Genomic DNA, 25,187 nt, shown 5'->3' with positions numbered 1-25,187 from the left:
GAAACCTTTCAACCCAACAGTACAAATCATCAAGAAGATAGGTACAAACAAGTCTACAGTTAGGCTTGTCAAACATCATCAAAGAAACTTGCACTCACACTACAGATATTGAATACATATCCACACACACAACAACTGGCGAATAACAGATACTTATCCGTAATAGGAAAACTGAACATCATACATTTCGCCAAAGCATCACGCATTCCTTCAATTTGCAAAAACCTTCAGAGTGCATAGAAACGTAGCCTCTATTAATTACGGTTTACCTTTGAAAACAGTTTGTTCCACATCCTAATTTCCTGGAGTGACAAATTGTATGTGGATATTAGTTACAACAGAATAAAATTCCACGATAGATTCTATCTGTTTCAACAAGACAATCCACAGACAGGTATTATCTCAGCTAAGAATAGTTTGACTGCTGCCATCCTATTCAAAACTCTCCCTTACATAGTCTCTAACACTTCCTTTTCTATTAGCATAAGGCAACTCATAGAAAAGGTTCACATACAAGCACAGATCGCACAAATATTAATAATACAATATATCCATGCACTAAAAATTACAATCCACAAGCACTTGCAGCCATAACTAAGTTCAGATACATGCCACCACTAATTATAACCGTATGGCGGATACCATCCACAATTTAAATACCATTTCAATAAAACAATTAACTATAAAACATTTTTACATCTGAGACGGTTTACATGCAGTACTATTATAGACGTTTGGGCATCTTTCCTCGAGTTAGCTTCTGATTGTCATAACATTTCGAAGAGCGACGGTACAATATTGTTCTATAGAGCCAGTAATTCATATATCCATCCGAACCTCCGCAAATCCTCATTGTTAATTCGAACACCCATGTGTTCCCCCGCAAGGTCGGGGCATTCACCAATCGAAATTTGCATTAACATGCATTTTCGAAGGTGAATATTGTAATATCATAATCTCCAAACATTTCTCCCATCACATTCTCACATCAATGATTTACCTCTACAACCCCATTTTCTACCAATCTGGATACTGAGCTTGTGCTCCAAGGAAGGAGTATCCATTCAATTATTCATACTTGTTCAATCTTTATCATTTTATTATCATTTCAATTTTTTAACACAAACATGCGCATCTTATAACGTACACACAATCACATGGGTACAACAACAATACTTGAACAACCAGTTACGTGAGATGGTAACTCTACCATCGATCGATATGATTATATCGTGAAGGATGACTACACACAACTCTATTAACACACAAACAAAATAGGATCTTTTAATTGGACATGAAACATCGTTAAAATAGTTCCTTAACTCATCAAGCAAGAAGGGAGGGAATTCACCTAGAAAATCTTCCTAGAGAGCTCCAATCCACACATGGTACCTCCAGCCTCAGACAAAAAAAACAAGGAAAAATGGAGAAATGAGAAGTAAACTTCTTCATCCCTCTCATCCATAATATATATACATAAAGAAATATAACACAAACAAAACGACACTTTTGGCCAGCTACCAATCAGGATACTTGCATACACGAATCCACCAATTCGGCTCAAAAAACAAAACTCACCAAGTGTCATGCAAAATGACACATTCCTACCTAAGATTTAACACGTATCTAGTACGTGTCCACTACCAAGGGTCCCATAATAAAAGGGAAAGTCTGCTAAAAAAGGGCTCGCCACAAACGTCTCCGCCAATGGAAGAGCTTGCCAAAATAGAACTGGAGTCCACAAGATGACAGATCACCATAAAATAGTTCAATCGAAGCGAAGTGACAAAGCAAATCAGTCCAAACTTGTGAATCAAACTTAGCTCATACTCAAATCCTTAAAGACCTGTCTTGGTCAATCCACCAAAATACAAGTCCGCCAAATTGGGGTGTGACAACTCTCTCACCCTTAAAGAAAATTTCGTCCCTGAAATTTCCTTCCCATAATGGCATCAATAGCATTTATATCCTAGGTTTGCATCACAAGCCCTAGTTGTAGGTGGATAGTTCTAAAGTTCGCCAAGTTGTGGTTCGCGAACTAGTTACGGATTCATGATAGTGCTGGTTCCATTGGGATATACGTGTCAAGCTCTTTATTGGTGCTCAGGGAGTTTCGCTACACAGGGTATAACAAGTAGTAATTGTTAAATGACAATTTTACTTAAGGGGTTAAATTTTGATCTGTTATGTTTAAAGGCATGTTATATAGTGTTTTGGACTTAATTTAACATGTTAAATGTTAGAAGTGTTTTGGTACAAATTTGATATTGGTTAGAAGTGTTTAGAGGTATAGGTTGGTGGTTTGAAATGACTTTTCTGCAAAATTCTAGGTTTTGAAGATGTGGTATCAATACTTAGATTAGAAATATTAGTACTTTGCTATGAGGTATCAATATTTAGGTGTTTATGTCTTGGAACATGTGGTCTAGTAATTGCCTGTTTGAAATTCATATATGGGTATTAATACCCAAGAGGCTAAGTATCGAAACTTGACCATAGTTTTTGACATTTTGAGCCCAGGGTGTTGTTTTTAAGTTAATTTTAGTTGCGCTATTGATTAATTACTATAAAATATGTTTGAATGCTTTAAAATATCTTTTCAACATATCTAGTAATCAAAATTTTGAACTGTTATATTTGTTAAGGTTACTTCGGTAACCAATGTAGCATTGTGAATTCTATTGTCGTTCAGGTCAGGTGTCACTACACCAAAACAGGTCTTTAGCGGCGTTTTTAGGCTTTTAGCGGCGCTTTTTAACGCCACTAAAGGTATTTGTGGCGCTTGTGGAAGCGCCGCAAAAAAGGCCGCTAACGAAAACGTCGCAAACGTTTGCAGCGTTTACAAACAAAAACGCCGCTAAAGACCATGTTCTTTAGCGGCACTTAGAAAGAAGCGCCGCTAAAGAACTACAAAAACGCCACTATTTTTGGGATTTTTTTATATTAAATTTTTCATTTTTTCAACCCTTCTGTAGCAACAAATCAAAAGCAACCAGATCTAAGCCAGCCAAAAGCAATAAATTTATATAATATTTCAAATTAAACGAATAAAATAATATTAATATAAATAAATAAAAGTGAATTTATATTATTTTTGCAAAAATGTTAAATGTTAAAATGATAAAAATATTTATGCAATACACTATGACGGTGGAAGTTGCGATTGAAACATCTTCACCATAGTCTGAAGCTGCTGCTGGAGTTCGTCGTACTTTTTGCTTTGCTCTGCTTCTCTCACTGCAGCTTTTGCTTCCCTCGCTGCAGTCGCTGCTTCCCTCACTGCCGCCTCTACTTTAAGTTGTAGCTAGAGTTCTTCATATTTCCTTTGAACTTCAACTGTGGCCGCTTGCATTTGAGCCATCTGGTCTTTTAACCTCTGAACTTCAGCTTGAGCCTGACTCCCCGAAGCCATGTATTGCTGCGAGATGGATCCAAAATATTGGGTTGGGCTAACAAAAGATCCTTGAAATCAAACCCGACCATACCTTTCAGGACCCAAAACTTCAATAATAATCCGGTTATCAATGTCTTCAAGATGAATAGAACTATCACTAGAAGCAATCACTTCGTACTCCGCCTTTTACCCTTTAGTTTTTCCTAATAAATAAATCACATAGTTAGGAACGCAATATATATTAAAAAACATATGCAACATAACAATAGTCGCATTACAAGCAATGAAATAAACCATTAGAAAATAAACACTATAAATAACTAAAACAAGTCAAATCGTATTAAGTAAACGTACCATTATTTCACCAGCTTCAAGAGTCATAGGAGATCCATCTTTCTTCCTATGTGTAATTTCAAAAAGTTGAAGGCGTCCAACTTTTTGACCGGACGACAGTTCCTACAATATAGTAGTAAAAATATTATTTAATGGAAAGTTATACATATTTGACAATATTAAAAAATTAAAAATAGCTCCGCCTCAGCTACACATGCAGAACTTATTGACCCGGTTGTGTGAGTGAATTTTTGTTTCTGTCTGCTACTTTTTTTAACTTGTTCACGATCCTATGTTATGAAATTTTTAGTACGTAAATAGTAAATACTATAAACCAAAATAATTACAATAGTTTGGAAATACGTCACACATTGCATTTCTTCGAATGCCAAAATCTAACCGCATCTTCCCATTGGTACCTCAACATACCCAGCGGGACATTTTGCAATTTCTCATCGAGGGTTGTTTTTGTCTTATAATAATTTTTCTTCAAATTACTTTTATTGTCTCTTCATCTTTTTCCTAATGCCTTCTTTACATAAGCATCCGAGACCTCTAAAGCAAACCTCGCCTACAAAAAACACAAGTTAATAAAGTAAATATAAATGAAACTATTTCCCAAGCATTACAGATGACATTAAGTAGCGCGTTTCCTTAATATTATTGAGGGCTTGGTTTTTGTTGCTATCGGGCATTTGATGCCATGACTCGTAGTTGATAGGAAACATATTCGCATTTCGTGCTAAAATGCCCATGTATCCTACTAAAAGTCGAGCTTCTGATCCAACAGGCTGACCAAAATTGTTTCATCCAACTTTGACACGCTCGACTGGATCTAACTCGTATAACTCTCTAAGTAGCGTACGTCCTCGACCTCTGCGCGCCCCACCATTTTCAGCTACAAATGGTATATTATAATATAATAATTTGAAAAATAAATCAATTATAAGTCAACACGCATGTAAATTAAATGTAAAATTACTTTGAACTTCTGTAGGATCCTCAGGTGTAATCGGAACATTCGAAGATCCAATTGCTGTTTGTTGTTCAGTACTATTTCTTTCTGTCGAGTTTGGATCATTTTGAACAATGCTTCCCCTTAGAATTTTTCTTCTAGGCATTTTATCTGCAATACACATAAAATAGTTGAAAACTTAATAACTAATTACAACAACAACAACACATATAAAATAGTTGAAATATATAATAAGACCAAGATTTAAATTATGATATTACATATAATTAAACAATCGTAAAATCTTACTACATCATTATTCGTAAATATCTTCATCCGTATCCTGACAAACCCATTGAAATTGTGCACTAGTACTAAGGATATTATCGTTTAAGTTTTGTTCTGGAAAGGGCAAAGTTTCTGATCTGTTGTCGATGTTATCTCTACTTCCATTGCCCATGTCAAACAAGTCTCTAGGGATGTTACGGAGTACAACGTACCAACCCTCATCAGTTGGATCTTTTGAGTAAAAAACTTGTTTGACTTGAGATGAGAATACATACGGCTCATCCCTTCCATGATTGTGAATATTAAATGCTTCCCGCAACATCCCTTCCATGTCATCCCCTCTAACAGACTGATGGTAAGTAGTACTGTCATAAGATACATCCATCCTTGAAGAGGAAGTACTAGGCGTGCATTCTCCATGAAAAAGTCATTGTTTATAACCCCGAACAAACCCATCAACAATTAGATGCTCGTATATAACTTCACGATAATTCCAGTTTATGTTGACACACTTCTTACACGGGTAAAGAATCATGTTCTCCTGGCTTGCATATTGAAATGCAAAATTTAGAAAAGTTTGTACTCCATTTCGATAACCGTCGCTTACCCTTGACAAATTCATCTAAGACCGGTCCATTTCTTATTTCTTGACGTCTGATTTTCACCAGAAATTACAAGGGTAAGTTGTTCAGTGGCAAGTATAAATGAGTTATGTAAGTATATCATGAAGATAAAACTAAAAATGTAGAATCAATGCTTTGATGAATTGCAGAAGTTAGGGTTTTAACTTGGACCAAAGAAATATTTATATCAGTTATTTGAATTGTAAAATTTTAATTTGGACTTGAAATTAAAATTTGAATTACAAGTTAACTCGAAAAAATTAAATAATTTGATTCGATTAACTTAAAATTTAATTTTTTTAATTTTTTTAAATCGAATCAAAATTTATTCAAATAATTTTCCATTTTTCCATACATGTTGAAATTAATTTCTTGTTTAATAAATTTATTTAAAAGTGGAGTCTCCATATAAATATTAATAAGTTATGTAAGTTATTATAAGTAAGTTATGTAAGTTATTATAAGTAAGTTATGAAAGTTATATATAAGTCATGTATAAGTTATGTAAGTTATTATGTAAGTTATGTGTTGTGTAAGTTTATATATAAATTTTATTTAAGTTATGTATGTAAGTTATTTATAAGTTTATATATAAGTTATGTAAGTTATTATGTAAGTTATGTGTTGTGCAAGTTTATATATAAATTTTATTTAAGTTATGTATGTAAGTTATATATAAGTTTATATATAAGTTATGTAAGTTATTATGTAAGTTATGTGTCGTGTAAGTTTATATATAAATTTTATTTATGTATGTAAATTATGATATGATTGATAAAATTTTCAAATATATATAAAATTTTAAAATATATATATTAAAAATGTATATAAATATATATATCAAAGATGTTTGAAAATAAAACTTTTGCACGAATGTATTAAAAATGTATATAAATATATATTCGGGCAACTATGGATTTTTGCACGAATGTAGTAAACCATATTCAAAGTCAACAAAAACAAAAAAGAAGAAGAAGCGAGATAATAAAAAGAAACATATTGGAATATGCATTATTCGATTAAAACTTAATTAATTGATCGAATTAATTAGTTCAATTAATTGGTTGGTCATTAAAATTAATTAATTACTGATGTGGCATACACATGGATATCACATAAACAAAGTTAACAGACATTAACTTTTCCATCCAATTTAAAATAATTTGACAAAAATACAAATTTAAGGAATAATTATTTTTGTCATTCCTTGAAACTTCATTGAAATAAAAACTAAGAAAAAGAACATTATCATTATATTTTCAATTAACCGACTGGAAATTAAGTCGTCGAAAAAAAAAATTCTATCCGATAATGGTTAAGAAATCTGAAATTTCAAGTAATTGTAGTTTAGTTCGAGTAAGCACTCCTAGAAATATGATTATGGCTGCGATTTCGTCCTATGATCGTATCTTAATTAGTAAGCAGCAGTCCAAAAAATAATCATGATAAGTGACCATCAAATATCAATGAATTGCCCTAATAAATAATGATGATGACGAAGAATTACTGAAATCTGAGGCAAGGTAACCAAATCACAATCAAAGGCAGCAATTCAGTCAACAAACTCGAAATTACTCCAACCTAAAACCAATCCAATTATAAACATGTAATAACTTGAATTTAATAATTGAACTCGTAACAATCTGAAAAACTCCAAATCCACCCAATAGATACCTTTAAACATCTACAAATCTAGAATCCCAGATTGGTTTAAAGCTCTAAAAGCATCTATAAGTTTAAAGGAGCTAATCAAAGGTACCCATAGCTTGTGAATGGGAAGGCCATAAGCTATAAATGAACAACTTTGAAACAAACCTGGTATAGTTTGTTAAAAGCATCCCAATCCTACTTTTTTTTGCTTCCCTAATGGAGCCTTATTCCACAAAGTCTAGGGAGCACACTGAACATCTGGGATAATTTATCATCACATTTGTTCTGTCATTGCATGTTCAAATGAATCAAAGCAAACAACACTTGCACTAGGATGTAAGGTAGCAGTAACCAAAGCATAGAATTTGGCAATAAATTAATGATAGAAGATTTTGCTGCCTTGAAAACCAGAGGGCGCTAGTATTTTCTATTTTGGATTAGTTCCAGTTCAATAAAATAGCATGTCTAAAAGGTCTGTTGAGTTAGAATGAAAAAAAAGACACCAGATGCAGGCATGACCCTGAAATTGTTACAGTTGATATACATACCAGGCTATGCTCCATATTCATACATATAATTTTTCATTCGTACATGGAATAAACATATTCAACATTCAAAGGTCTTTTTAGTCGTGTTATCAAAATCATCGATTTTAGTAAAGTATATATTCTAGCAAGTGGAATATATTCCAGCAAGTATATATTTGGCCATATATTCCAGCAAGTATATTCCAGCAACTGGAAATATTCCAGCAAGTATATATTCCAATGTTATAAGTAATTATTTTGATCCCTTTGCAGTGTTTAACAATGATATTTAATATTTAGTTTAATCTACTAATTGGAGCAGGAAGAAGAAGAAGCAAGTACGGACGGAGATTGTTGCAACAAAAGATACCACGAAAACTTACCGATTGTTGCGGCAGAGGAGACCGACGGACGGAGATGGTGATGCGACAGAGGAAACGACAACTTTGCAAGAGGCCGGGTTTGGGGAAATCTGGATTAGGGGAAATTTTAGGGATTTGGGGGAGAATGGGATTTTGGGGGATAAATCACGATAGTTGGGGATTTGGAGGAGAATGGGAATTTTGGGATAAGTTTCGGTAATATGTATGGGAAAAAAACGACGACGTTTTTTTATGAAAATGGAATCATTTGCGGCGTTTATAAATAAGCGCCACTAATATCAGTACAAACGCAGCCGTTTTACACACATTAAGCTAAAACTTGTGGCACTTAGAGCAAAAACGCCAAAATTACCATGGACAAAACGACACCGTTATTAGATAACCATAAACATTTTTACGGCGTTTTATCAAAAGCGCCACTAATAAAAATAGGAAACGGCGTTGTTACCTCAACCACTAATAAATATTTGTGGTGCTTGCAGCAAAAATGTCACTAATAACATGGACAAAACGACACCGTTATCAGATAACCTTAAACATTTTTGCGGCACTTTAGCTGAAGCGCCACTAATAAAAGTAGGAAACGACGCCGTTTCCTCAACTCGTAGTAAATATTTGTGGCATTTTTAAAATCCGCCACTAAAAGAAAACAAAAAACGGCACCGTCTTTCTTACACTTAAAGGAAATTTGTGGCGTTTCTTCATTAAACGCCGGTAATACATCACCTTTCGCGGCGTTTTTACCAAAGCGCCGCTAATGCCTTCCTCCAAGATTGAAGTCAAATTGATCCAAAATTAAAACAAAATTTATAAAATGAAATTATTAATTAATAAAAAATGGGAGAATAATGCATTTTTAAAAATTAATTTCATGTTCTATAAAAAATTTTACATCAATATATTTTTATATTGAATAAATATAAATATTTATGTATGCAATATATAAATGAAAATTGATGTTAATTATATCAATAGTTGTGTTAATATTTTACAAGATTTAGATCAAATTAAAGTTCATGTATACAATTGAACATTAAACCGTTGTTCATGTACGTTTTTGGGATTTAACCCTAAACCTTAAACCCCTAAACCCTAAAATCTTAAGCTGCTAAACCCTTAAACCCTAAACCTTAAATCTTAAAACCAACAACCAACAACCAAACCCCAAAATCTGACCACCAATATACCATAAACCTTAAATCATAATTCCTAAACCTTAAACCTAAAACTCTAAACTCTAAACCATAAACCCCAAACCGTAATCCTAATGCCGCTAATATTAAGGTTTTTTTATATATTTTATACATTGTTCTAGACATTATTTTTAATTGATACATTAAAATTATGACATTATTAATATTATTAATAATAATTAAAAAACAATACGTATTTGTCATTTTTTTGAAATTGGTACCAAAAAAGTCATTAAACCCTAAATTACCCAAACCTCAAAACCATGCATTGTAAACCTTAAATTATAAACTGCAAACCGTTAACCACAAGCATCAAGCCCTAAAACACTAATTAACCTCTTAACATGACTAAAGCGGCCTAAACTCCAAACCCCAAACCTTAAAGCCCAAACTCCTAACCCATAAACCCAAAACACCAAAACCTACATCATAAACCCTAAACTCAAAACTCTAATATTCACAAAATAATAAACATTATATAACGATTAACCCTAAAACCCTAAACTATATACGATAAACTTTTTAACTTATAATAATCACTCAACCTTAATCACCAAATTCTCAAACCCTAAACTAAAAACACTAAACCTACATCATAAACCCTAAACCCTAAACTGTAATCTAAAAATACTAAACATTATATAATGAACCCTAATAACCTAAACCTAAACCAAATATGATAAACTAAATATATAATAACCTACATTATATAATGCATGGTTAAGACCAAAACTCTATTAAGATATTTTGCGGCGCTTTTTTCGCAACGGTTTCCTGTAAGCGCCACAAATTTTAGTATACATCAAGACCAAAACGCTGCGTTTTGGTTAAGGTATTTTGCTGCGCTAGCCACAAATCGCCGCTAATACTATGCTTTAGCGGCGTTTCACCGTAAGCGCCAATAATTCAAGTATACATCCAGACCAAAACACCGCGTGTTGGTTCAGATATTTTGCGGCGCATCCAAAAAGCCAGTTAGGCGTTGTAGCACGTCAGTCACAAAACCTTAATAAACTTCGAGTAATGACAACTTAAGAGGGATCATTCTCGGAAAAATAAATTTTACATTCATGCAAAATTCACACATGTTTAGTTAGGAGCATTTGATGCATTTTGATCATGCCATCCTAATCATTAGGCATAGTTAGGTTCATTATACAGGTCATGTTCCACAGAGAACAAATCAGTGAAAGAGCAGATCTTGCCTTCCTGCATTGACAGTGGAGCAGATCGAAGACGGCGAATCTTATCTTTCCAAGATAGTGGGAAGCAGATTTAAGCCACCAAGCCTTGTCTCCCTGAGCAGCAGCGAAGAAGGTTGAAGATTGTAGATCTTATCTCCCTAAGCAGTAGTGGAGCAGATTGAAGACGGCGGATCTTATCTTTCCAAGATAGTGGGAAGCAGATTTAAGCCACCAAGCTTTGTCTCCCTCAGCAGCAGCGGAGAAGGTTGAAGATTGTAGATCTTATCTTCCTAAGCAGTAGTGGAGCAGATCGAAGACGGCGGATCTTATCTTTCCAAGATAGTGGGAAGCAGATTTAAGCCACCAAGCCTTGTCACCCTCAGCAGCAGTGGAGAAGGTTGAAGATTGTAGATCCTATATCCCTGAAGTTGCAGTGGAGTGGATTAAAACCTTAGATCTTATCTCTCTGAAATTGCAGAGAGCAGATCGCATCTAGTCTTATCTCCTTGAAGTTGCAGTGGAGCAGACTAAGTAAGCAAGTCTTATCCTCCTGAAGTTGCAGTGGGGCAGACTGAAGATGGCAAGTCTTATCTTCCTGAAGTTGCAGTGGAGCAGATTAAAGCCGATAATCCTATCTCCCTGAAGTTACAGTGGAGCGGATTAAAACCTTAGATCTTATCTCTCTGAAGTTGTAGAGAGCAGATCGCATCAAATCTTATCTCCCTGAAGTTGCAGTGGAGCAGACTAAGTAAGCAAGTCTTATCCTCCTGAAGTTGCAGTGGGGTAGACTGAAGATGGCAAGTCTTATCTCCCTGAAGTTGCAGTGGAGCAGATTAAAGCCGATAATCTTATCTCCCTGAAGTTGCAGTGGAGCGGATTAAAACCTTAGATCTTATCTCTCTGAAGTTGCAGAGAGCAGATCGCATCTAGTCTTATCTCCCTGAAGTTGCAGTAAAGCAGACTAAATAAGCAAGTCTTATCCTCCTGAAGTTGCAGTGAGGCAGACTGAAGATGGCACTAATTCCTATACTTCTGAAGATGTTTCATGTTCCAGCAAGACCGAGCAAAATTGGGCATTTTTAAAGTCTTTGCTCCGTTCCTGTTACACGACAACGAGCAAAGAGGGGCAGCTGTAATACCCAATTTTAGCCCGGACTCACATATGGAAACATAATTTTTGAGGATATACAATCTTAGATATGATATGCAATCCTAGATATGATATGCAATCTTAGATATGAGATGCAATCTTAGATATGATATATGCAATCTTAGATATGATATGCAATCTTAGATATTATATATAATCTTAGATATGATATGCAATCTTAGAATATATGATTTTGTAATCTTAGAGATTTAAATTGTAGATACCCTTTAATCTTAGCCGTTGAGTAATTGATCTGTACCGTTGGATTTGGGGAGACTCAACTATAAATAGAGGCCTCTCCCTTCATTGAAAAGGAGAAAAAAAGAGAAAAGAGGAGGAGGAATAAAAAAGAACAATTGTCAGTTTTTAAAGGTGGCTTACTATTTTTTTCTTTCGATTATTTTTTTTACTTATTCACGATTTTAAAAAAGAGAGAAGGTGATACCACTGCGAATTTTATTTATTTTTTTATTTAGCCCCTCTACCTTTTAATGTTTTTGTAATTAAGTTTTCTTTATTTTTTTAATTTACCCTTTTATTTATTTTAAATTCCAATTTAATCCTTTTGAACGACACCGTTTTAGAGGAGAAGGGAAAATTTCCCTTCCAGCCCCTCTATGTAATTCGCTCGTTCAATTTAGTCCTCCAAATTTTATTTATTTACAGATTGACCCCAAATTTGTTTACTTGTAGTTCAATTTAATCCTTTTTATATTTTTCTTAAAATTAGTTAATTTTGTTAATGTAATTATTATTATTATTATTTTCATATGTAATTATTATTATTTTAGCTATATATATGTATACTTGTTTCTATGTGTGTATTTATATTTTTTTAAAAACTAATATTTTTCGCATATTTATTTTTTTAATTTGAGGTAATTATTTTTATTTTATTTTATTTATATATAATTATTTTTTTATAATCTATATATGTTATATTTATCTTTGTATATATATGTATGTATACATATTAATATTTTTAACCAGTTTTTATATACTTGTATATATATGAATATATTTTTTTAATGCTCAAATATATGTATTTTTTAACACTTACTTTATAATTTATATTTTATTTTCACAAATGCATTATATATTCTGATTTTATAAATTTTAATCCAAAGTTACATATGTAAATTATGTGTATGGCTTTTAATTTCAATGTATATATTATGTGCCTTTTATTCTTTATATTTTGTTTATTTTCTTTATTCGATTATTAATTCATGTTTTCGTTTATATGTTAAAAAGAATTGTTTTTTATGATTTATTTGATATTTTGTATGTGATTATTTTTATTATGTATATTGATTTTATTTATTCATTTATTTATATTATTTCTAGGCCTTTGTAATATTTATTATTGAATTGTATATTTAATATAGCATCACATCATTCTTTACTCGATTTCAAACTTTTCAAAATTGAGAGAATGCTTGAATTTAGGATTTTCAAGGAAATTGAGCCCTGGCGTATTGGGTTCCGATTTTCTTCGTTAAGTCTAACAATCGAGCATTTCTCTTTAATCAAAAAATAAGAATTCATTATTGGGAATTCAACACGTTGTGTCCTAACGTATTGGATGTGACGCATTGATTTCTCGAAATGAATTTTGTTTTCTAAAAACAATAAAGGAAATATTCCGAGTTTGGGATTTTAAAGGAATTGTGCCCTAACGTATTGGGTGTGATTTCTTAAATCTTGGATAAGTGGATGTTCTTTTAAAGTAAAGGAAATATTCTGAGTTTGGGATTCTAGAGGAATTGTGCCCTAACGTATTGGGTGTGATTTCTTAAATCTTGGATAAGTGGATGTTCTTTTAAAATTTTATTGTGCAAGTATTTTGACCCAATTCATTTTGGGGAAAATTAGAATGCTGTGTTGTAACGCATTGGGTGTGGTATCTTCTTTCTCTGAAATAATAAGGGTCTTAATACGTAGCCTTTTAAGTTTTGCTAAGGATTACGTTTTTTCCAAATTCTCGACCTTAAGACACTAATTAATTAACTAGGTACCAATTTTGGGCGTTACGAGGGTGCTAATCCTTCCTCATACGTAACTGACTCCCGGATCCGTTTTTCTAAAACTCGTAGACCAAAGCCGTTTTTTAGGTGATCCAGTCACACCCTAATAAAGATTGGTGGCGACTCCCAATTTTAATTTTTTAAAAAAGTCGACAACCTAAAATTTTTTGTTTTTCAAAAAAATAGTTTCGACAGGTAATATAACTACCAACTTCAAATATAATTATAGAAATGAAATCCTTCAAACTGGTACAGCAAGCTCACAGGGAACTTTCATAAACTTAATTTCATTATTATAATTAATTATAATTATTATTAGGTTCAATCGATCAGATACACAGTGCATGATCTCTTACAAGGTGCATATTAAATAAACTTTTGAGGTTGGAACATAAATATATTAGGATTGCAACACCTAATTAATGGCTCCCTTATCGGCGCCCTTATTTCTTTAATTTCTTGATGGCTTCCATCTTAGTGGATTCTGGCAAAAAAAGCAAGAAAATAAAAATAATGTCAAGGAACGCATGATATATGTATACATATATATAAAATAGTGACTCACTCCTGGCAATTGATGTTCTTGGAGATTGGGAAATCAATATGAATTTTGCAGATAGTAGGAAGCGATGCGGCAGCTTGTTCATTTATCATGGGAAAACCAGCAGCAGCGTCCTTAGCACATTGACATGCTTGCTGCTTGTCAGCGGTGGTTGTGGCACTTTTCCGGAGTTGGTCCAAACCATTACAGCACGCAACGGTGGGACTCCCTATCCCAGTCATAATGTAAGAAGCGCAGGGTCTCACAAGATTAATAACTTCTTCACAACTTATGGTCGCCTCTCCTGGCCTAACCATCAACTGAACCATGGCTACCACCACCAAAACTGAGATAACAACGCCCTTCATTTTCCTTTTTCTTTTTTTGGTATTAAGTAATTAATAGTTGCTTTGAGCCTGAAGCTTGATCTCTCAATGTGTGTGGTGATTATAAAATGGCAGGTCCAGATGGATATATATAGGTCGAGGCATAACAATAGCAGTTACGATACTTTGGCTGCTTCTTTGCTGTCAAATGTCATTTATTTGGTTGCCTCGACAAGTAAAAGAGGATATGCTTTTTTGCATCATCTCTGCTATTTCAGTTACTTCTTTATTGCCGCATCATGGGATGGGATAGTGTTGTTTTGGTCCTACAGATGGTCTTCAATCTCATTATTAAATTTGGTGTTGGGATACAAGTGTTATATTACTTGTGAAATGCATTTTGCAAACAAAACCATGAAATTTGATGGACTAAAATAGATAATATTTTCTAAGTTTGGTATAGACCATCACATTTCATCGAGAGAGGTGTTATATTAAAATGAATAATGTACATATTGTGAAATTATATCACTTATGTGGCTATGTATGGTGAGTAAACTCGCTTTGATTTGAAAAAAATGATTTTTTTTTAAATTTTGAGTTAGTGGAACCAAGTTATTTAGTTTTTCAAACAAACTCAAATAAGTAATTCCATTTTTCAAATTAGAGTTGAGTTAAATTTTAGAACTCGAACAATTAGAATAATTCAAATAACAAGTTGATGTAAATGTTCTTTAGATCCTTGACAATTTCGAAAATGTACAAATTTGTTAGGCCCATTTTGAATAAAATCATTCTTATTTATTATTTTTAAATATTTTAAAATAAAATCAGTTTAGGTCTAAGTTATGTCTAGTCTAAGGTTTGGGTTCAAGCCCAAATTGAGTTCAGAATTTGATAGCTTATGTTGTTGAAAAAAGAATTTGATACTTTATGTTGAATCAAATAAAGGTAACTAGGTGTTTAAGGTGCGAGTGTAGCACCCCAGAATTTCTTATGCAGTAAATGGTATTGTATCAGGAACGTATAAGAATAATTATAAATAAAATGAATTGATATTATTGGAACATATAATTAATAGGCGAAAAGTTGAAACATAGTTATAAATCATTTGAGCTCTAATTACATATGTTCAATCGGTTTCTCCACTAACTTGTTGAAACTAGAAATGAATTGCATGTTGAATAAAATGAACAGAAATCGATAGAAATGGTAATACTAGAGAAATGAATAACATTTGGAAATAAATGTGATTTTCTCTAATTGAAATGACCTTAAAATGAATTTATGGTTTATGATTAGTGATTTGAAATGATATTTTTGCAAAATTCTAGGTTTTGAGGATGAGGTAGTGGAACTTAGATAAGAATTATCAGTACTTTGCTATGAGGTATCATGATGTATCGAAACATGTGGTCCTGTAATTGCCTATTTGAAATTCAGATATGGGTATCAGTACCCCAATGGGCTAAGTATCGGAACTTGACCACTGTTTTTTATATTTTGAGCCATGTGTGTTGTTTTTAAGTTCATTTTGGTTGCGCTATTGATTAATTACTATCAAATATGTTTGAGTGCTTTAAATTATCTTTTCAACGTGTTTAGTAATCAAAATTTTGAACTGTTAGATTTGTCAAGGTTATTTTGGTAACCAATGTGGCATTGTGAATTCTATCGTCTTTCGGCTCAGGTGTAGAGTGTTACAATTACGTTCGAAATATAATTTATAAACTATCAAAATTATTTGAATCTATGTAACATACCCGACTAGAATTCGAAAAAAACTGAAACTGAAAGGGCTCAAGTTTAAAAAAATCCGAGTTAAAGAAAAGCCTGAACCTGAACTGGTCTGAATACAAAGACAGCTTAATTCGAGTCCATCCAAACCTGCTTGTTTGCTCTCTTTACCAGGGATTTTGAAGAAGTATAGGTAATATAACTACCAACTTCAAATATAATTATAGAAATGAAATCCTTCAAACTGGTACAGCAAGCTCACAGGGAACTTTCATAAACTTAATTTCATTATGATAATTAATTATTTTAGATTGACAAATAATGATTTGCATCTGTCTTCTTTCAATTCAATTTTCATTTTGGCTAAGAAAAGAAAAATATAAATATAACACATTTAATAAATATTTAAATTTAATGTATATATGACTTTTTTCGATACTTATAAATATCTCAAATTTTTTTTAAAATTTAAAGGGTAAATTATAAAAATAGTCACTTTTGTTTGCCTTAGGTTACATTTTAGTCACTTATATTTGAAATGTTACGTTTTAGCCACTTATGTTATTATTTTGTTAATAAGTGATCACTCTTCCGTTAAGTTCCGTTATCTCCCTAACGGTAATCCTATGTGGCAATCTAACTAGATTTTAAGTGCCAACTTGGATTTCCTAATAGGATGAGAATAGATTTTTAATTAAAAATTTTAAACCCTAAATCTTAGTTAAAAAGCCGTTCATCTCCCCCATTTTTTTAGTTTTCTTTTTCAGTCGACTAGGAAAGCTATTATCATCAGAATTTTTTATTCACTTACAAAAACAAAAGAGGATTCAATGGAGGATCCAGGTATATCTTCACAGACAAATTTATGTTTTAAGACTTAAAATCAAGTGGTTGTCCACAAATAAGAAGATGGTAATCGTTTTTGTTCCTAATCATTGCATTTTCCAATTCTTCATGTTCTTGAATAATTGGTTTCTCAATCCGATTTTTTCTGGTCTGAATCGGCTTGTTTGTTCATAATCCCTTTGTGGGTATCCCTTTTCTGCTACTTAATAAGCTTCTTTTAGTTGTTAATATTGATTATTTTAAGTTGAAATTTTATGGGAACTCATATTTTTCCGAGTAATCATACTGTTAACCCTGCAAATGAATATCTGTATCCTTAGTAAAATTCAGAAATAATACTCACGCGAAACTCAAGCTGGCCATGGATCCTATCATTCAAACTAAACATCTCAGCATGATCTAATTTGCAAGGTCCTATTATACTATCTGCTGTTATATCCAAATAACAAGAATTATGTCCTGTATCTTTTTATTTTTCAGTCTTCAAGCAAAGTCATTAGAATACCATATGAAATTTGTTGAAACTATATATCGATAACTAATACCATAGCTTAATTTCATTGTGACAACTTACAACCAATGATTGCCAATAGTATACCTGATTATCCATACAGGCTCGGAGGCAATGTTTGCTGATCTTGGTCCCTTCTCTTATGCTACAATTCAGGTAACTCAACACTAATACCTTGTAAATTTTGATTTGATGGTTACTGATTAAATTTGAGTTCAAAGTCAGCTACTAAATTGAAATTTAACCTTTGTCTTGCTGCAGACTGCTTTCACCTTTCTGGTTTATATCCAGCTCTTATATTGGCATATATGGGTCACGCTGCTTATTTGTCTCAACATCATCATACGAGTTACTGTTGGAAACGTGATGGGCCGAAAATTTACTTTTTATTACACACTCAATATATTACAATACGAAGATTACAAATATTTTCTCAATGACTAGATAGTCTAGCTGCTGCTAGATTTTAACTCACTCAAGGTTTGCTAACCTTCTCACTCTCACTCACGTTGCTTCTCTTATTTCTTTTTTCTTCTCATTTTTCTTCATTACAACACAAGTTCAAGCCTCTATTTATAGGCTGATAAAGTGATAACAAATGTGGCTATTAATCCACTTAATTTCCAGCCACAAAACATCTCAATAATGGAGCACTTTGTATGGCTAAAATTTCAGCACTTTGCATGGCACAAAATTGCTCCACGTCTCATGCTTCTAGATTATGCTTGGAGTGGGTTTGATTTCTAACACTCCCCCTCAAACCCAACTTTCATACCGAGCTTCTCTTTGAATTTGTTGAATGTCTCCACTTTCAACGGCTTTGTGAAAATATCTGCCAGTTGATCTTCTGTCCTGCAATGGACCAACTCCACGTTTTTGTTTTTCACTTGCTCTCGGATAAAATGATACTTCGTATCGATGTGCTTGCTTCGGCTGTGCGACACCGGATTCTTGGCAAGTGATATAGCGGATTTGTTGTCAACGTAGATGGTAATTGGACCTTCATTTGAAACACCTATTTCTCCCAAAATATTCTTCAACCACATTGCTTGGCATGTACAAGTTGCTGCGGCCATATACTCTGCTTCACATGTTGAGAGAGCAATTGTTTGTTGCTTCTTTGACGACCATGAAAAAACTGCGGAACTGATGTGGAATGCATATCCGGAAGTGCTTTTCCGATCATCCAAGTCTCCCCCATAATCGCTATCTGAGTAGCCAACTAATTTTGAATCTTGTGAGTGGGTATAGAATAAACCATGGTTCATCGTACCTTTGATATATCTCAAAATTCTTTTTGCGGCAATTAAGTGGTCTTGCTTCGGCTTCTCCATGAATCTGCTCACCAATCCTACTGCATATGTAATATCTGGTCGTGTGATTGTCAAATACCTTAAACTTCCAACGAGACTTTTAAACAACGTCGGATTTATCGACTCCCTTGTCGAATCAACACTTAGCTTCATCCCTGGATCAGCTGGCGTGACTACTGGCTTGCAATCCTTCATTTTGAACTTGTTCAAAATCTGCTCCGCATACTTCTTTTGAGAGACAAAAATTCCATCTTGCATTTGTTTCACCTCGACTCCAAGAAAGTATGACATCTCACCGATATCTGTCATTTCAAATTCTTTAGTCATAGCTTTCTTGAAATCATCAGACATACCTAGATTGTTTCCGGTGAAGATCATGTCATCCATATATAGGCATACGATCATGATATCTCCATATCCATTCTTCTTTGTGTACAGGGTGTGCTCGTGCGGGCTTTTGATGAATCCATTTCTTCGGAAGTACTCGTCGATCCTTGTGTTCCATGCTCTTGGGGCTTGCTTCAATCCATACAAAGCTTTCTTCAATCGGTAGACTTTGTCCTCCTTTCCTTGTATGCTATATCCAGGTGGTTGTTCTATGTAGACTTCCTCCTCCAAGTAGCCATTCAGGAATAAAGACTTGACGTCCATCTGATAGATTTTCCATTTGTATTGTGCTGCGACCGCTATGAGAAGCCTAATTGTGTCTATTCTTGCGACTGGAGCAAATATTTCATCATAGTCCACTCCTTGTCTTTGCTTGTAGCCTTTGGCGACTAGTCTTTCCTTGTATTTCTCTACTTTTCCTTCTTTGTTGGTCTTCGTCTTGTACACCCACTTGACACCAATCGGGCTATGTCCTTCTGGCAGACTTGTTAGCTCCCACGTGTCATTCCTTCTTATTGCAGCAATCTCCTCGTCCATGGCCTTCTTCCATTTATTGTTTTCAATTGCTTCTTCGTATGTCACTGGATCACATTCTGTCATTAGACAGAATAGTGAATAATCGAACTGCGTCTCTACAGGTTCCGTAGAATTGTAGATGTCGTTGAGACTCCGTGTTCTTGTGGGTGCTTCATCTGAGCTGCTGCTTCCGCTGCTGCTGGTTGGTGACGAAGGGGCTGTTGTACCAGGACTTTGATCATCGCCTTGTTCTTCTTGGTTGATGACATCATTGTCGTCTTCGTTGAAAAATAATCCTTCCACTTTCTTTTCTTCTTCACTCCATCTCCAGTAATCCGCTTCATCGAACTCGACATCTTTTGAGATAATCAATTTCTTAGTAAGAGGATTATAAAGTCTGTAGGCCTTACTTATTTTGTCATAGCCTATAAAGATACACTTCTCTCCTCTATCGTCAAGCTTTTTCCTCTGTTGCTCAGGAACGTGTGCATATGCAATGCATCCAAAAATTTTGAGGTGTCCAACTCTTGGCTTGTGACCGCTCCATGCTTCTTCTGGTGTCTTGTGTCTTACACTTTTTGTTGGCCATTGATTCAACAGATAAACTGCGCATTCAACGGCTTCAGCCCAGAAAGTTCTCGGAAGGTGTTTACCTTTTATCATGCTTCTTGCCATATCCAGAATTGTCCGATTCTTCCTTTCTGCAACTCCGTTTTGTTGTGGAGTGCGTCTGGCTGTTAACTGATGAATGATTCCATGATCCTTGCAGAAACTTTCATAAAGCTTTGCAGTATACTCGCCTCCTCTATCGGATCTGAGTATCTTCAAATATCGACCACTCTGTTTTTCCACCATTGCTTTGAACTCCTTGAATTTTTCTAGGGCTTCCGATTTTGCTTTGAGAAAATAAACCCAACATTTTCTGCTATAATCATCAATAAAAGTTAGGTAGTACCTGTTTCCACCGAGTGATTCAATGTCGTACGGACCAGATATGTCGGTGTGTATAATTTCCAATGGTCTTCTAGCTCTTCGAGATTTTCCTACTTCAAATTTCTGCCTATGCTGCTTTCCTTTGACACAGGCTTCACACAGTTGATCTGGATGATTAATACTTGGTAATCCATTCACCATATTTGTCTTCGACAACAGCTTCAAGCCAGAAAATCCGAGATGTCCGTACCTTAAGTGCCACAACCATGATTCATTCTTCAGATCCGTCTTCATGCATTTTACTTCTCCAGACTCGATGTCGAGGGTGAAAAGACGATTTCGCGTCATATCAACTCGAACAACTAATTCTCCACTTTTGTTCCTGATGGCGAGTGAGCGGTCTTTCATATGAACTTCATATCCTTTTTCTAGGAGTTGACCAAGACTGATCAGGTTGCTCTTCAAAGCTGGTACGTAGTAAACGTCTGAGATGTACTTCTTCTCTCCATTCCTTTGTGTTATAACAACCTTGCCCTTTCCTTTGATTTCTGCATGTGAGTTGTCTCAAAAAGTTATTTGTCCATGAACTGTTTCATCTAATTCTGTGAACAGCTCCTTTCTTCCACACATGTGGTTGCTTGCACCGTTGTCGAGATACCACACACTTCTCTTGCGATCTTCATTTTCTCCGTAAGTGAGAAAGACACTTGATTCCACTTTTTCGTTGCCTTCTGCTGCGACTGCTACATGGTTTCTTTCATCCACTTTGTGTGTTGATCTGCACTCGTAACTGAAATGTCCATACTTGTTACAGTTGTAGCATTGTACCTGAGATTTATTTTCTTGAAATCTGCCTCGGCCACGACCTCTAGATCCACGTCCACGGTTGGATGTTTGATAATCTTTATTTTCTTGATATCTCCCATATGATTGATTTCCACGTCCTCGTGATCCTCTTCCTCCTCTGTTTCCACCACGGTAGCCTCCACGGTATCCTTTGCGGTTTCCTCTTCCTTGGTTAAAGTTATTACTTGTTTCTCCGTCGTCGACGGACAACTTGCTATGCAAGGCTTGATCAAGATTTTCACTATCTTCATTTAGCTTCATCTTTTGCTCATGGGCTTGCAGAGAACCCACAAGTTCTTCGAGTGACATCTTTGACAAATCTTTTGATTCTTCGATGGCAACGACTACGTACTCGAATTTGCGTGTGAGTGACCGTAGAATTTTCTCCATCACTCTTACCTCGTCAAGAGTTTCTCCATTTCGTTTCATTTCATTTACCACCGATTTTACACGATTGGCATAGTCATCGATATTCTCGGAGCTCTTCATTTTTAACATTTCAAATTCAGCTCTAAATGACTGAAGGCGTACCTTTTTAGCTTTTTCTACACCTTGAAATGATTTTTGCAAAATCTCCCATGCATTCTTCGCGTTCTTCACATCTGATATTTTCTCGAAGGTTGATTCATCCATACCTTGAAAGATACTATTCAAGGCCTTTTGATCCTTCTTTCGTGCTTCTCGTAACGCCTTCTTAGCGTCATTTGATAAAGCTGCTTCTGTAGCGGCATCTCCGGGCTCGATGTATCCTTTTTCAACGATCTCCCAACAATCTTGCGAACCGAGCAAAGCCTTCATTCGAATGCTCCAATTTCCATAATTTGTCTTCGTCAATTGTGGAACTTGTAGCTGAATTACGTCGCCCATATCGACTTGTTAGATGAACACCAAAGGTACTCCGAACTGGACACGAACCGGACACGAACCGAACTCTGAACCAAGCTCCGAACCGTAGCTCTGATGCCACTTGTTGGAAACGTGATGGGCCGAAAATTTACTTTTTATTACACACTCAATATATTACAATACGAAGATTACAAATATTTTCTCAATGACTAGATAGTCTAGCTGCTGCTAGATTTTAACTCACTCAAGGTTTGCTAACCTTCTCACTCTCACTCACGTTGCTTCTCTTATTTCTTTTTTCTTCTCATTTTTCTTCATTACAACACAAGTTCAAGCCTCTATTTATAGGCTGATAAAGTGACAACAAATGTGGCTATTAATCCACTTAATTTCCAGCCACAAAACATCTCAATAATGGAGCACTTTGTATGGCTAAAATTTCAGCACTTTGCATGGCACAAAATTGCTCCACGTCTCATGCTTCTAGATTATGCTTGGAGTGGGTTTGATTTCTAACAGTTACCACATCAGCAAAGACAGGAGATGTTAATGCATGTTCTTATAAAAATAAATGTCGTTTTAGCCCTGACATTGAAGCCTTTATGGCTCAGGTATTTGAATACCCATTTCCTGACTTTATAATTTGATCAAATTTTTGCTAATTGGGTTTTTTAATAGTTTTTTTTTGTATGTAGACACCAGCTGATCTAGAGGGTGACTGCCCATTTATAAAAGCTGATGCACCCTGCCCTTATGGTTTAGCCTGTAGATTTGTAGGCACGCATAAGCATAATACTCCCGCTGCTACTTCTAATTTATTAAAGAAAAGCTTTGAAGTCAATGGACTAAACAAAGATGTTCAGAAGCTTTTGTGGAAAAACAAAATGCGCTTTACTAAAGCGGATGCTGTAGTTAAATCTCTTGGACTAGCGGTACAATGAAATAATTTTTTTATTGGTCCTTATTTCTTGCATTTCTGTTCATTCCATCTTGTTGTATCATCATTATGGTTTAATGTTAGTAACTAGTTATCAATGCGATAATTCAAGGCCCAACTGGAAAGTAAAGAAGCTGGTAGATGAGGAAGATGAAGTTGGTTTAGATGGTTCTCATGCTGCCGATGTGACCAATTGCAAAAAGGTGGTTGATGATTCAGTTGACTGTTCTGAGTGTCCTTAAACATTTCGAGCAGCAGTTAATGCTGAGGAGGCATGTGAAACTGATGAGTTGAGACCCTTGAAGAAGGCCAAGTTAGTGGTTGATGAAAAATGCTTTGATGAAGAGGAAGGTGATTGACTTTTTGTGGATTTCTTATTCTTTTCATTTCTTGTTGGAATGGCTTAGCTACGCGTGTAGGTATATTCCTGTTGGTCTTTTAGATATCATCCCCCAACGTCTGAATTGGCGACCTTCCTCATACTATGGACAAGATGATCTTGAGACGCTAATGGCCTTTGATTCTACAGCTGACTGGGTATGCAGTTGCTTCTTATTATATGTCTAATCGTAATAACGGTAGTAGTGATCCTCTTATTAGTTTCGTCTTCACTCGTGCAGATCCGTATATCTGAAATGCTGCTTGGCAAGGTTCCAGATGGTTTCACATTCGCACCAAAACACAAATCCAATACTTATGATCGTGCAAAAAATGGCTAATTTTGTGCCATTTATTTAATATTACAACATTTTTATGAATGCAATGTTTTTCATTCCCTAGGTTTATTTAATTGCAGAAATCGTATTGAGTTGACATCACTATCTTTCAATTTTGTAGTTAAGTTAGCGGCATCTGATACTAACTCGTGCTGCTATCTAGCTTCTATTATTCAAGGGAGTATGCTCATCTTGCTCCAAATTTAATACCATTTAACCACGATAACTATTAAATAATGTAATTGTACAAGATACTACAGATTACATTTTCATTTGAATGGTTAAAATATAATTAAGGGATGCTTTGTGCAACTTGTGATTGAAAATTGTAGTTTTAAGTGTGACAAGTTTTATCACGGAAAACTATTCAGCTTCCACGCCAGAATCCGAAACTGCAATCACGACATCATAGTCAACGGGAGCTTCGGTAGTAAGTATTTCCCCAAAAGCCTGCCTTGATTCATAAACAAACCTTCCAAAAACAACAGAATTAGGCAAAACAAAACATATATGCTAAAAAATGCATTATTTTGGTTCAGGGTGGGGCATCAAGCAAACTGATTAAACCCTATCTTTTTTATCCACCACCAACACTTCACCAGGATATACCTCTCTCTCATATGTTGCCTCGATCAAATCAAGAGCACATGCTTCAGAGGAAAAAACCACAGCACCATTACTCTTCCTTCCCATTACCAAAGGCCTAAATCCATGGGGGTCACACACTACAACAAGCTTATCCTTGGTTACAAACACCATCGAATAAGCTCCTTCAAGCTTCTCACAAGCTTTAACAATCCTCAAAAAGAAAGGCCTAGCTTTTGAAATAGCAATCAAATAAAGTACAACATCAGTATCAGAACTGGTATTGAAAATTGAACCATTGTCTTCAAGCATAGCTCTCAAAGCTCGATAGTTTACCAAGTTTCCATTGTGTGCAACCCCAATGGACCCAAACCTGTACACAGCAACAAAAGGCTACACATTTTTTAACATAGAAGAACCAGCAGTTGAATATCTAACAT

The 25,187-nt window shown here is 34.7% G+C and overlaps 1 protein-coding gene and 1 long non-coding RNA gene across 2 annotated transcripts; both read right to left on the bottom strand.

Annotated features, from left to right (window-relative positions):
* Positions 1-3,039: 3,039 nt before the first annotated feature.
* On the bottom strand, positions 3,040-3,547 carry LOC121220252 (uncharacterized). The gene is made up of 2 exons (XR_005917465.1): positions 3,486-3,547; positions 3,040-3,418 (listed from the first exon to the last, which is right to left on the bottom strand). It is a non-coding gene; the product is annotated as an uncharacterized lncRNA (long non-coding RNA).
* A 10,431-nt stretch (positions 3,548-13,978) lies between these two features.
* LOC107919613 (non-specific lipid-transfer protein A) lies at positions 13,979-14,702 on the bottom strand. Its single transcript, XM_016849041.2, has 2 exons — positions 14,273-14,702; positions 13,979-14,191 (listed from the first exon to the last, which is right to left on the bottom strand). The coding sequence occupies exons 1-2, from the start codon at positions 14,614-14,616 to the stop codon at positions 14,182-14,184; spliced, it is 354 nt and encodes a 117-aa protein (XP_016704530.1). The 5' UTR covers positions 14,617-14,702; the 3' UTR covers positions 13,979-14,181.
* Positions 14,703-25,187: the final 10,485 nt, after the last annotated feature.

The sequence above is a fragment of the Gossypium hirsutum genome, chromosome D08, assembly GCF_007990345.1.
Source record: "Gossypium hirsutum isolate 1008001.06 chromosome D08, Gossypium_hirsutum_v2.1, whole genome shotgun sequence".
Classification (NCBI taxonomy): Eukaryota; Viridiplantae; Streptophyta; class Magnoliopsida; order Malvales; family Malvaceae; genus Gossypium; species Gossypium hirsutum.
This window is presented reverse-complemented; position numbering and strand designations above follow the sequence as displayed.